Source organism: Hipposideros armiger, unplaced genomic scaffold (genome assembly GCF_001890085.2).
Source record: "Hipposideros armiger isolate ML-2016 unplaced genomic scaffold, ASM189008v1 scaffold_1323, whole genome shotgun sequence".
In the NCBI taxonomy this organism is placed as follows: Eukaryota; Metazoa; Chordata; class Mammalia; order Chiroptera; family Hipposideridae; genus Hipposideros; species Hipposideros armiger.
This window is the reverse complement of record NW_017732673.1, coordinates 106,925-121,096: the sequence shown is the minus strand read 5'-3', so window position 1 is coordinate 121,096 and position 14,172 is coordinate 106,925. Positions and strand designations below refer to the sequence as shown.

The 14,172-nt window shown below is 42.0% G+C and overlaps 2 protein-coding genes and 1 long non-coding RNA gene across 3 annotated transcripts in view; 2 read left to right on the top strand and 1 right to left on the bottom strand.

Moving 5' to 3' along the window:
• Positions 1 to 1,475: 1,475 nt before the first annotated feature.
• On the bottom strand, positions 1,476 to 11,415 carry DYDC2 (DPY30 domain containing 2). Its single transcript, XM_019633498.1, is given in 6 exon segments — positions 1,476 to 1,877; positions 1,880 to 2,054; positions 5,201 to 5,323; positions 5,666 to 5,820; positions 6,723 to 6,805; positions 11,356 to 11,415. Coding segments are annotated over 5 exon segments (501 nt in total). The 5' UTR covers positions 6,748 to 6,805; positions 11,356 to 11,415; the 3' UTR covers positions 1,476 to 1,854.
• Positions 11,416 to 11,524: 109 nt separating this feature from the next.
• LOC109377224 (uncharacterized) lies at positions 11,525 to 13,963 on the top strand. Its single transcript, XR_002122838.1, has 3 exons — positions 11,525 to 11,615; positions 12,408 to 12,517; positions 13,701 to 13,963. It is a non-coding gene; the product is annotated as an uncharacterized LOC109377224 (long non-coding RNA).
• Positions 13,964 to 14,160: 197 nt separating this feature from the next.
• DYDC1 (DPY30 domain containing 1) overlaps positions 14,161 to 14,172 on the top strand; it is a 27,821-nt gene continuing 27,809 nt past the window's right edge. Inside the window, exon 1 of the mRNA XM_019633496.1 lies at positions 14,161 to 14,166. Coding sequence (XP_019489041.1) covers positions 14,161 to 14,166 — 6 coding nt within the window. The remainder of the gene's footprint in view (positions 14,167 to 14,172) is intronic.

Here is a 14,172-nt window from a genome sequence, read left to right as displayed (position 1 = left end):
TTCCCCAATAAAATCTTAAAAAAAAAAAGGCAACTTTTGAGAAAGACCTGAAAGAAGAGACAATCTGCAGAAATAGAGGGGTGTGGTAGACGGAAGAACTCCACGCAAAGAGAAGAGAAAGCAAAAGTTCTGAGATGGGACCATGCCTGGTCAGTGTGGCTGGTCAGTTCTGAGATGGGACCATGCATGGTCAGTATAGAGAGTAAAGGTGATGGGGAAGCAGATCTTATGGAGTCTGGTAGGTCATAGTAAGGGCCTTGAATGTTTCTGTGCCTGAGATGGGAAGCTGCTCATTAGACATGACCTGACTTATGTTTTACTAATGTCATCCTGGCTTCAGTGATGAGGATAGACTGGAGAAGGTCAAGGGCAGGAGAAAGGAGACCAGTTAACAGGCTATTGTTATAACCTAGGCAAAAGATGGTTATGGGTTGGGCATTCAAATGGGTGAGTTCTGGCTTTATTTTAAATGGAAAGCCAATAGACCGGATGTAGAGTGACTAAAAAAAGAGTAGAGTCAAGGATGATACCAAGAGTTTTGACCAGAGTAAATAGAAGAAGGGAGAGATATTGGTTCAGGGAGAATATCAGGACGTCCATTTGGATAAGTTAAGTTTCAGATGTTCATGGTCATTCAAGCAGATGTCAAGCAGGCAGTCACGTTCAAGGAAATCTTGATTTAAAGATATAAATCTGAAGTCATCAGCATATACGAGGTCAGACAATTAAGTTTGTGAATTCATCCTAAAAATAGTGCTACATACCTCACTGCTAAATATCACTATAGTCACCTTTGTAGTACTGCCCTTGGGAAGCTATGTACCAACATCAGTGCCTAGTCCACCTTTCAAAGCAATTTTGGAACTCTTTTTCGGAAATGGCCATTAGAACTGTCATCGTATTACGCTTGATGTCTTGAATGTCATCAAAATGACTTCCTTTAAATATTTCCTTTATTGTCAGGTAAAGAAAGAAGTCATTGGCGGCCAGATCAGGTGAGTAGGGAGGGTGTTCCAATACAGTTATTTGTTTACTGGCTAAAAACTCCTTTATAGACAGTGCCATGTGAGCTGGTGATTTGTGATGCAAGAGCCATGAATTGTTAGTGAAAAGGTCGTCATCTAACTTTTTCACACAGCCTTTTCAGCACTTCCCAATAGTAAACTTGGTTAGCTCTTTGTCCAGTTGGTACAAATTCATAATGAATAATCCCTCTGATATCAAAAAAGGTTAGCAACATCATGGCAACAAGTTCGAGAACTTAATTGTCAGACCTCATAGATGATATTTGAATATTTGTATATAGAAAATCCATTTTTTAAATGTTCAAACCTTTGACTTTTACTAAAGCTGTTTCAAAATACCTGTTGTCGGTGACACAGGTACACTCTAGGACAGGTGTAACACTCTGAGGGGCCTAACTGCAAAGTTCAGCTAAAGGTAATACATGAACACATGAGATGACTGTGTTTTTATTGTCTAGTCACGAAAAAATGATAAAATAAGAGGAAAAAGTATCATCAGTTTGTTTACTTATTTTAAATCCTTATTATGAGTTTATTTTATCCTATAACTAGTTCAAATTTTGACATGATTAAGGATTTTTCATGGCTATCAGAACAGGACTTGGGGTAGAGAGTCTCTGCAGACACTTCCCCTTCCACAACCCCTCAAATCTTGGTTTAATTCACATAGTTATCATCTTTAGTTAAGAGCTCTTCTAGATGGCCATTTTCTAGGCTTGCAGCTTTGAAAGAAGCATCATTAGAACCATGATGCTAATGATTCTGATAACCTAAGAAGGAGATTGGGAGCCAGCATGCATTTTCGGAGCTCTTTACTATGCTAAAAAGCCTAGTAATTTATTTCTTGTGAGTTTCAACACTCCAGTCCGTCTGTCCAGATGAATCAGGCGAAAGGTTCTGTTGAGACATTCCTGGAAGCATATTGGAAGTGGCTGGCAGGGATTCCTGCTTCAGGGCCTCCTTTTCAAGGGGTTTTGTGTTCTCCTGCATGAAGATGGTCTTTGTGGAACTAGCTATAGACATCAGTGGCTACATAGAAAACAGAAAAGCAAAAAAGTCATTAGCAGAGATTAAAACATACTTGGTATGACAAGAACACAAAATTGACATTTTCATGCCCAAGATTAAGAACAAAATGGAAACAGACCTACTCTAGCAAAGCATAAAACAAAAATCTGATAGGATCAAGATAACTCAGCAATCACTTAACCGCCTGCCAGAACAAAACTCAACACCTGTTAAAAGAAAACACAATCTAGACTCCTACAAAGTATCATCTATAATATTCAGCACCCAACAATAATTACTAGACATGTAAAGAAGTAGGAAAATGTGGGCCATAATCTAGAAAGTATTTAATAGAAAGAGACCCCAAAATGACAAAGATGCTGGAATTAGCAGACGAAGACTTAAAACAGCTATTACAAACACTTTCAAAAATTTAAAGGAGAAAAATGAACATAATGAGTGAAAAGATAGGCTATATCAGTAGAAAAAAATTGAAACTATGGAAAAGAACCAGATAGAAATTTCAGAATTGAAAAGTACAGTATCCAAAATGAAAAAAAATTCACCAAGTCCCTAAATAGGATATTGGACATTGCAGAAGAAAGGGTCAGTAAGCTTGAAGACAGATCAATAGAAATCATCCAAACTGAGGCACAGAGGGAAAAAGATTGAAAAATAAACATCGTCTCAGTGACCTATGAGGCAATAACAAGCAGTCTAATGTTCATGTAATTTCAGTACCTGGTTGAGGTTGGACTCCTTGGGGCTTAAACTCTACTGGACACCTGTACCTCCATCTTTGCCCAGAAGTCCCAGGAGTCCATTCTGCAATGGACCCTGTGGGCACTGCAGAGAGGTCTGTGAAGTACTTACCCACATAATCTCTAAGACCCATCTAACTTCAAAGTGCCTGTGAGTCTATGCAGCATATACCTGTACTGATTCTACAAAACTGTATTTCTAAAACATTTGTATGGCTCAGATCTTTATAAACAAAGGGATTGCTTTCAGATTTAAAAACAGAATTATGGTTTATTTGCTCAAAGCTGCCTCTGCTTAATGTAGAGAAACTGATCCAAGGGCAACTTATGCGAGCTTTCTTCTAGGTCTGACTCAAATGCCACCTCCTCTGTGAATCCCTTTTTTATTTCTACAATTGGATATGACCTCTACCACACAAAGTGCTCTGCTTCTACTCCTCTTTCGACATATCCACTAGACCAGTAGTATTCAATCTGGGGACTTGAAGACTTTCTAAGGCATATGCAAGCAATGCTGGTTTTACGATATTTTTTAATATCTTGTAAAGCTTTGACTATGTGCATATCAGCCCATCAGTGAAATCAGCAGGCATGCTGAAATCTTATGCAACCCATCCTGGGCCAGCTTTTACAGCACTTGTGACACAAAATCTGAAGGTGAGCAATAGCAAGGAATAGTTCGCAATTCACCTTTAGCCACCAAAACACCGGAACTTAGAATCTTGTCTTATTTGATGTACCTCCACTTCCTTTGCCCTTTATCTCACTTTCAATTTACCAGCACAGTAACCTGCACTTAAATGACACGGCTCTCCCTGGCCAGGTAAACAATAAATTCAGCTTTGTTTTAGATCACTGTTGGGTTCTTTCTATTTTCTTCTAACAAAGGGAATCAGAACCACAACTTGGATAGGAACTCTTTCTGAAAACTGAGAGCTTGCAAATAGTCCAGGCATCATGCTGGCTCTCACTTCCCATCTTCTCTTACAATTGACTTTGTCTCACACTTGGACAAAGAATAGCATACATTTTACTCATGTGATTCTTGCTAAGGAATATTGCCACAGGAGATAAAACCTCTTGAGTGCAACACAAAGGGACAATTGAAAATATTAATGTGAACAAAGTTTTCTTTAATAAGGGCATCATAAAACCAGGGTGGGGTTTTGGGAGTGTTTCCCTGTCTTATATATTTATATTTCTATTAACAGTGCAGCATGTTGTCAGCAAAGGATTCGAGTGGGCAGCAAAGTGATACCAACTTTTGCCTAATGATCTCACCTCTACCATCTCCCAACAATTATTCTAAGAATATTCCGAAGGGAGGGCTCACTTAGATGGTTGTCTAACAATACTATGAAACCATCTTTGTTTTGATTTATTTATAAAATATCCAGACTTTAAAAAATCTATCAATCGTTTATGAGGAAAGCTGAGCATATTTGTATAAATGTAAAAAGTCTTAATACTTTCATGTCTTCATCAAAGTGGGCTTTGGAAACCAGCAAAAGCTAGTTAATTGAATAAGGCTGTATTAAAGATTTTAACACACGGGATATAGTGATAGTTATGAAGATGTCAGGTAGTGAGCCTAGTAAGACAATTCGCTATCCAGGTATCATGTCCTTTGTAGGAAACACAAAGGACATAATTTTGTGGCAAAAATTAGGGGAGTGAGGGCCGGCCGAGCGGCTCAGCTGGTTAAGAGCTCGCTCAAGAGTTTGAGCTCTGAGCAACAGCAGTACGAGTCCCGGCCTGAGCTGAGCAGCCGCTAAGCTGCCAACAGGTGGCAGGATGGCTCAGCTAAAAAAAAACACAAAAATTAGGGGAGTGGAAAGATATGCTTGTCAGACCAATAAATACTCAGTTGTCTGCAACTATTCCAAGTTAATCATTTATGAGCACTATTATAGCATCACTGAGGTGGCATCTATGGCTTGATACATAAATAAATAGCATATAATAAATAAGATCAGCAAATAGTGTATAATAAGTAAAATAATATGCCTGAAGTATATACTGATAACCATATTTGTTTTCTGAAAAATGTTCGATAATTTTTGAAAAGGGCTCAAAGGATCTTGTATAAAAATATATTTGTTCCAAGTGACATATTAGATTATTTGTAAATCTGATATTTTTTAAAACAGTAACATCTAAGGTATTTCTTAAAATCTAAAATGGAACTGTCTTTAAACACTTTCTTTTTTCATTGACAATGATCTTATTGGCAAGAATTTTCATGTCAATAAGACTGGTTTACATAGAACCACATGAACATGGAGGCAAAAGTAGGCTACTGGGGACCTCCATCCATGTGCTTTGCACGGTGGCCAGGCTGATGGTGGACTTCTTAGAATCCATCACTGGGATATGTGTGCCCAAAGCTGGGTTCCTTCTCCCTACCTTGTGACACTTTTCATACTCCTGTTGAATCTGACATTCTTCCTGCTTCAGCATTTCTGTCCTTTGAGTTTCCTTGAGGCTATTATCATACTCTTCCTTCAGCCGGATCTTCTCTTGTCTATCCTGGGGCGATGTGACATGGTTGAATCAGAAGCGTGTACAAAGGGGCCCTCTCTCACTGGGACTGGCCGCAGGCCCTTCAGGCTTCCTGAGTCCGCTCCTGTAACTAGCGTTAGCCTGCTAGTAGCTCCAAACCCACAAAGTCCGTCACTCCTGTGAGATGGATTCCTTCTTTAGCCTCCCCCAGGCTCTATGTGCTTCTAGGATATCTGGGCCCACGCTACCCTTGCAAGCTGGATAAACAGAGAAATTCCCCAGGACAGCTCCAGAATCTGGCCTTGGACTTCCAGTTACTCTGGGAAAGCTGGAAAGCCCGCCCCAAGCCAACCCAGCATGTATACACACCGCTTCTTTTGCTTTAGTGGTTTCCCTGTAATGATAAAGCCAATGGGCCAGGTACTCTATGGGGTCACTGGGCTGAACCTTCGCCACCTCTGCGAGTCCCTGGGCCAGGCAATTTCCAAAGCACCTTTTCAGGTAGTCAGGTTCCATCTTGTGGGCTTGGGACACATCAAAACAGAGTCACACTATGTTACACATCTAATTGGATTTAAAAAATAAACATTCCATGAGATGTTTCTGGATCCCACCCTTCCCCAAAGAATAAATAAATGCATACATGCCAATAGCTCCTACATTCAAGAGGGCTTTTTTCTAAAGCTCTCCAGCTGTCCTAGCAGAGCCCATGACCAGCGGTAGCTGCAGTGCCCAGCATCTTCGGTCCCTCTGCCCCCCAGGGATTCTCAGTGGGCTTTTGTGAAATAAATTAGCCTGTCTCACCTAGGTCATAGATGACTATAGCTCCCATCCTCACAATAGCACAGCTTGTTGGGTGCTCAGAGCCCCTCTCAGTGCCCATGCCTTCTCCGTTATTTCCTCTTCATTCAGGGGTAGAAATTATCCTAGGTCAGATAATAATAGGTCCAGGGGGTCATCAGGCCTGACAGAAGCTTGATAGATTGGTGGTTAAGGGTGGCTAAGGCCTCCACTTACCCACACATTTCTACCCTTGAGTGGAAGAAAATAACAGAGAAGGCCTGGGCCCTGAGAGGGGCTCTGAGCACCCAGCAAGCTGTGCTATTGTAAGGATGGGCGCTACAGTCATCTACGACCTAGATAAGATAGGCTAATGTATTTCACAAGGGACCACTGAGAAGCCCTGGGGAGAAGAGAGATGGAAAATGCTGGGCATTGTACAATAGCTACTGCTGGTCAGGGGCTCTGCCAGCACTAAACATGACATTCTACTCTCTATTGCTTAAGTAAGAAAGTACATTAGGTTGAGCTGATTCACTGTTATTCAGATTTCAAGAGCTGGAGGCTGTGTAGCCTGAGTTAGACCACAGTGAAGAGAGGCAGTGCAGTGCAGCAGTGCAAATACAGACGCTGGGATCAGACAGACCAAGCTCCAGCGCTGCTTCTGCCATTTATTAGCTGTGTGGTCCTCAGCAAGTCACCAGTCTCTGTGAGCCGTGGTTTCCTCATCTGTAAAACAGAAAAACAAAGGCATGTGCCTCATAATTGTGAGGATTAAAGGAGGTAATAAATGCATGTAAAGCACTTAGCCTGGCACATCGTAAGTGCTTAATAAATATTAGCTATTACAGTGGAAGATTATGATATGAAATGCTCTAAAATCTGACCTATTCCTCACCAACTCCATATTCCTGAAGTTTATGTATTTTACCTCCAAAAAAGAGAATAATAAAGTGACTAATAAAGAAAGGCTCAGATCCAGTCTGGAAGAGTGAAATTCAGGGAATTAATAACGCAGCTAAATTTAGCTAGTTTGCAGTTTGACTCATTGCATAGTTCACCATCTAGCCACCTGTGATCAGACTTAGTTTGTTTGCAATTTGACACATTCTGATATTCATCTGTTTGCTCTTTGTTTCTTCCCTCACTGATTATTAACTGATGAATTCTGTTTGTTCCCTTTCTCAAGGCTATCCATACCTTATTAATAACAACATCCTAATCTGGGAAAGAGCAATTTCTTAATCTTCAGGCGTCCAGACACTAGAATTCAATTTACAACTCCCTTGCAGTTTTTAACTGGTGAGGCATTAAAGTCCCAGACTGCGATGGCCAAGTCCGAGTCCAGGGTCTGGAGATATGATCGTCTTCAAACAGACCAGACCCCAGGAAGGAAGTCAGCCCTCAAACCTGCCTGACAAACTCCCCCTTTCTTATATAAGAAAAAGCTAACCTAAAGTTAGGTACAGCTGTCCACTCTCAGACTCTGGACTCTGCCCCGGCGACACCCCTTTGGCCCTCACTGGTGTTTCTCTCCTTACAACCTGTGGCAGCCGTCACTTTGGACACTGCCACGGGTATTCTCTATGCCCTAACTTTAATAAAAACTTCTTTTGTAGAGTCTGTGAATGCTTTCACCTTTGGCAAACAACCAGGGGTTAATTCTACGCCATGATACAGTCAACATTTTCTGGAGGCATTTTTCAGTTTAAAGAAGGAAAGATAGATAGATGATAGATAGATATGAATATATATATATATATATATATATATATATATATATATATATATATATATATATATGTCTCCTTGCTTTTCCCATTGCAAAGGCCTAGAAGCCAAATGCCTCAGTAGCAATGAGCACACTAAGCATCAGAACTTGTCCTTAAATAGCTGTCACCACTTAAAAGAAATCAGGACTCCTTGGAGTAAAATAAGAATCCATGAGTCCATATAAGAATATAAGTACGTAAGTGAATGTGAGATACAGTAAGTTCTTTCTTAAAGTAGAATGCCAACTAATAAATGTGGAAAGAATAATGAAGTTTTTTTTTTTAATTACCATTTTGTAACACCATAGTCTAACTGAATCAAGCCAGAATCATCAGTGAAGGCTAAAACTCAGTGAGCATTTGACAAGGACTAGGATATTTATACAGTCTCGAAGTTTCTCCTCACAAATTAAGTATTAATTCCAAAGGGAAATATAGAAACTTTACAGTGATAAAACTTGACCATCGCAACTTTAACCAAAGGATCAAAGTAAATATCACCAATAAGGGACAAAGTGGCATAGTGTGTCTCCTGATGTGATTCACTTCTTAGTGGGACATAATACATTTCTGTGGATTCCTGCCCCAAATGCAAAACTTGAATCTGATTGAGGAAACATCAAATAGAGAGACAGTATACAAGGTCATGAAAATGCCAAGGTCATGAAAGACAAAACAAGATAAAGAACCATTCCAGATTGAAGGAGCTTAAGCAGGCATGCAGTTCATGATCCTGGATTGGATCTGGACCAGGAAAAAAAAATTCTATAAAGGACATTGTTAGGAAAATTGAATAAACTGAATGTGAATTGTAGATTACATAATAGAATTGCATCAAAGTTAAATTTCCTCGTTTTGGTAATTGAAATGTGAATTAAGAAAATGTCTTTCATTTTAGGAAATACACAGTGTGACAGGGCTGAAAAATGGCTCACCAAAGTGTCCAAGTCCTAATACCTGGAACCTATAAAATATGTTACCTTATATGGCAAGGACTTTGCAGATATGATTAAATTAAGGATTTTGATTTGGGGAGATTATCTGGATTATCCAGGCAGGCCCAAAGTCTTTATGTGAAGGACACACCAAGACAGACAGAAAAGGAGATGTGATGACAGAATAGAGGGAGCCAAGCAATGTAGGCAGCCTCTAGAACAGGGCTCGGCAAACTGCGGCTCGCGAGCCACATGCGGCTCTTTGGGAACGTACAGGTGGCTCTGAAGTAAAATTGAAAATTAAAATGAAACTATCATAGTTTCATTTATAAAATTTTTAAAGGCTATTATTCACATAATGGTGATTTCATTTGTTTTATGGCTCTCGAATAACTTTTAAATTTTTGTGAGGGACAGGCTTGGCTCTTCCATCTCAAAAGTTTGCTGACCCCTGCTCTAGAAGCTGGAAAAGTCAAGGAAATGGATTCTTCTCTAGAGCTTGTAGAAAGAATCAGCCCTGCCAATACTTAGTTTTAATCCTGTAGAACTCATTTTCGATTTCTGACTTCAAAAACTGTAAAAGAATAAATATGTGTTTGAAGTTACTAAGTTTGGGGTTTAGGGGTTCAGAACGAGTCACCCCAAGATGTGCTTCTGTGGCACGCAGATTGTTTTGAGCTAAAGGCAACCAAGACTCTGTGGGCTCTAGAGAAACTTACGCCCTCCCCCCTTAACTACCTAGAAGAATTTAAATTAGGGGCCTTGCCCATAGTAAGAGATGATCAGAGATAACATTTTTTGAGCTATCGATAGGGCCAGGAAAACTTCTAATGGCTGAACATCTGCTCTTAAACATCTGCTTGTCTTAGTGTCCTGCAATGACCTTCCTCCCCTCTGAAGCCCCAAGGTGATCCTTAGCTCAGAATGTCATATATACCTCCTTTTCTCTTTCTGTGGTTGAATCTCTCATGTATGTGGGGTTCCCATACATATATATGAGTATGTAATTAAATTTGGTCATTTTCTGTTGTTATTCTGTCTTATGCCTAATTGATTATTAGACCAGCTGAAAGACCCTTGAGGGTAGAGGAAAGTTTCTTCCTCTCCCATAGGAATACTGGTGGAAGTTGGAGATGGAGGTGTGTGTTGTCTTTTTGCCAATCTGTGGCCCACCTGAACCAATGCACTTGGAAAAGCTACCTTCTACATCCCTTTACTCAAGGGTGGTCCACGATCAGCAGCATCGCATCACGTGGGGGCTTGCTGAAATGCAGATTTTCAGGTCCCACCCCAGGCCTAAAGATTCAGTCTACATTTTACCAAAATCCCCAGATGATTCGAAGTTACAGGTCTACTTTGCCTTTATCATTGTAGAATTGCCCTTCCCAGAGAGTAGAATTACCAATTTAGCATTCCTAGGAAGCCTCTCCACTTCAGGTCCTTGGGCGGTTGCCCCTCTTTCTGGAGAAAGCATCTGCTCCAAATTGTACATTGTCAACAATGGTCTCAATGAAATATGTTGATCTGACAGTTACTAAGACTTGATGCAAAGACAGTAGGGCCACAATAACAGAGCCACAATGTGAGGCCTGGAGAGGGAGGGGGCAGAGGGATAACTTTTACAGCCCACTCCCGACCAACTCTGGGCACACTCACCAAGGGGGAGGGGGCTATTTTTCAGAGTCTCCCAGGGCTCCTCAGCGGGTCTGCGTAAACTGGTCCCCCTTGTTCATGGCCCTGCACTCAGTATGCAGAACAATAAGCATGGAGATTGTCTTTGTTCACACTCTTTTCTCAGTGCTAGTCACACAGTATGTGCTCAGTAAATACTTCTTCATCAGCCAGGGCTTTGATGCTTGTGAGCCCACCCAGACAAGGGCTCATGCTCCCTTCAGTCAAAGCCCACTCTGGCACTTACTACCTTAGCCAACGTTTAGTGAGGCATCTCCTGCCTAGCACTGCCTGCCCTGCATGTGAATTAAAACAACACTCCAGGATATGCTAGCAGAGTATTGGGCACAAGACCAGGCCAGGGAAGACTGCAATGGCTCTGGCCTGGCAGAGGTTTGGATGGCTTCCTGGAGGTGAGGGCACCTGAGCTGGTTCTAAAAGCAACCAAGCAGAAGTCACGAGCAAGTGCAATGTTGTGAAGTCCTGAAAATACCGGGCCATCAAGCTTTCAGCGATTGTCTCCTCTGGCCTAGGGTTTGTGTGGGGGGGTCTCCCCCATTCACAGACAGATAGCCCTTTGCGGCTCCCCAGTGCGCGGGCCTGCCAGTCCCGCTCTATTCCTTTTTTTCTTTTTCGGTAAAGCAGAGAAAAACTTTATTCTTTGATCATGGAATGAATGGAGAAGGGTGAGCTCCTGCTTTAATGGCACCTTCTCCCTCCATTCTTCTTTTCAAGGCCCTTCCTCACAGCCTTCAAGTTGCAAGTCTCTGCTCACCTATCCTCGCGCCCACCCCTATCCGCCCCGCGTTCTCTCTCCTCCCGCGCTCTCAGCTCACCCGCGTTCTAGCCCCCTCCTCTCTGCTTCGCTTCCTCCTCCCCCAGCCCCACGTTCTCAGCTCACCCGCGGACGCTCCCCTTCCTCATTGCCGAGCACCTCCTTCGCTCACCCGGCAAGTGCGCTCGTTGCCTAGCGACGGGACGCGACTTGCAGTTTGAGGGTAGGCGCGTGCGCCAGGCGTGCGTGTGGAGAGCGCAGGCGCCTTTTGGGAGACCGGGTCCTGGGGCTTGGCTCGAGTCTGGCTGCGCTGGCGATTTGGGCCGTTGGACCTCGAAGTGGTGTAGGGCTCAGGCGATGCCCAGGCTCCCCGAGCCCAGCGAGGGGTAGTTCAGCGCCGGGGGCTCTATAGGCGCGTCTGGGGCGGGCTCCCTCCTCCTCTGCAGTGGGCGGGCTCCCTCCTCCTCTGCAGTGGGCGGGGTGGAGGGCGGGGAAGGTGGGGACCCTTCGGCGGATCCGGGATAGGAAAGGGAACCCAAGCGCCCCGAATGAAGGATTGCCAGATAAAATACGGGACGCCCAGTTAAATTTGTATTTTAGAGAAATAAGGCATAACCTTTTAATATAAGTATAGTATAGTACAAAGTCATTCTCTGTTTCTCTGAAATTCAAATTGAACTGGGCACACTGTCTTTTCTGAATTTGGCAGCCCTACATGGATTCCACCCCCCACCCCCACCTCCCTTTTCCATTAGGCTGACTGGCTTTCTCCCAGGCATGGGCGAGGGACCTCTTTTCTATTTCTTGTAACAACTTCTCCAGGCTTGAGGCAGTTGTTTTCTGGGGAAAGGCTTTCTTATAAAAAAAAAATAATAAAAAAACCCCCAAAACCCCCCACAAAAACCCATTACTTAACAACACCTTCATGAGATGGGTATTATCACCATTTCATGGACAGGAAACAGGCTGAATGAGGTAAAGAGCCTCACCTGGGTCCCGCTGATAATGCGATGCAGGGCCCATAGACCTGAGGCGGACCCTCGATGGGACCCTACCTTTAGGCCAGAGGTTTCTCACTTAGGGACCATGGTTCCTTTCCCATGTACTTTCTTTCTGGATGAGCAACAGGAATCTGTACTCTTTTTAAATCTTACATTAACATTAATTTTTGTCTTTAGAGTATATCCTATTGAAGAAATACAGTGAAGATATTGTGTTCCAAACTCAGTTGTAATAATTTTTTTCTCAGTGTGGTGAAGACAACAATGCCAGCTTGATCGGGAATCAGGTTTGTTTGTTCCAGCTTTTAGAGTTTTGGTTTTTATGATTCCATTTATCTACACACATAGACATACCTATTCCTTTCCCCACTGCTGTTGCTAATACAAAAGATGGCAAACTATATACGGTTTTCGCTCCTTGCATTTTTTCCCCTTCATACCATGTCATAGAGATCACTCTTTATTTTTAGAGATCTTCCTCATTCTCTTTTATATCTCCATAGTCATCCATTATGTCACTATAGCTCATTAATCCTTAATGATGAACATTTGGATGGGATTTCAGTATGGCTACTTCATATTTTTGCAAGATAGGATCCCAGAAGTGAGATTGATTGGGTCAAAGGGTAAATACATATGTAATTTTCTAGATATTATGGCATTCCTCTCTATAGGGGTTATACCATTTTGTACTCTTCACCACCATAGCATGAGAGAGAGCGGTATTAGGGTCTACGGAAGAATCTCAGGAGGTCATTTTTTAAAATTTAAGTATAGTTGGAATACAATATTAATTTCAGGTGTATGGTGTAGTAACTCAACATTTCTATATGTTACCATGTGATCACCACACTAAGTCTAGTAATCATCTGTCAACGTACAAAGGTATCACAGTATTATTGACTATGTTTCCCTCCACCTTTTTTACCCATCCCCCGACTCCCCTCCCTTCTGGCAACCATCAGTTTGATCTCTGTTTATATGAGTCTGTTTTCGTTTTGTTCTGTTTTTTAGATTTCACATATAAGTGAAACCATATGGTTTTTGTCTTTCTGTCTGACTTATTTCACTTATTAAAATACCTTCTAGTCATTGTGTTTAAAAGTTTCTGTAGAACGTTAGGTGCATTTGTCCAGGGACAGGTCTAGATGCGTGGGCATTCTACCCCCTATAATTGCTCATGCCTGACATATGAGAGGTACTCAGTATATATTGGGTTGTCAGAAAAGTCATCAGAAAAGTCATCACGCATTTTTGCAATGAAAATCATAGAAAAAATACGTTATGACTTTTCTGACAATCCAATATATACTGTACTCAGTGTACATATCCAGAAGAGTCTGGATTCCATAAGGGTGATTTTAGGGTGAGCAGTTTTTTTGAAGCACCTGAGATATAGTGGTTGATTCATTTCATTCTTAAAAAAAAATCTGGTCTAAGGTTATTCTTGTCCACCTTTATAACTAACAGGCTGGCACATCACTGGGAGAGTGAAGAAACTTATGCATTTGCCACTGTGGAGAGCCAGCTGTGTCAGTCTTGTGATTAAAATGCTCCTTGAGGAGCTAGAGGAGTTTGTCTTCTAGTGGGAGGACAGACGTGTGTACACCAATAATTCTCAGGCAGTGTGACAAGTGCTGTGTGAGCTGCTCGAGGAAGGAGGGACATCTTTGCATTGCCTGGGAACGCCTAGGGAATGGGAGATGATTGACATCTTGAAGGTGAGGAGATACTTTCCAAGCTGAGAGGTAGTGAGGCATCCCCATGTACAAAAGTCATGGAGAAGGAAACATGCAGGGTGTGATCAGCAGAAGGGCAGCAGGTTCAGCATAGTTAGAGCCCAGGGGATGCTGACGTCAATTTTTCAGATATGTTATGAGGATTAAGTGAGACATGCATTGCTTGACATACAGTCCTCTCACAATCAATAATGGCAGTATTC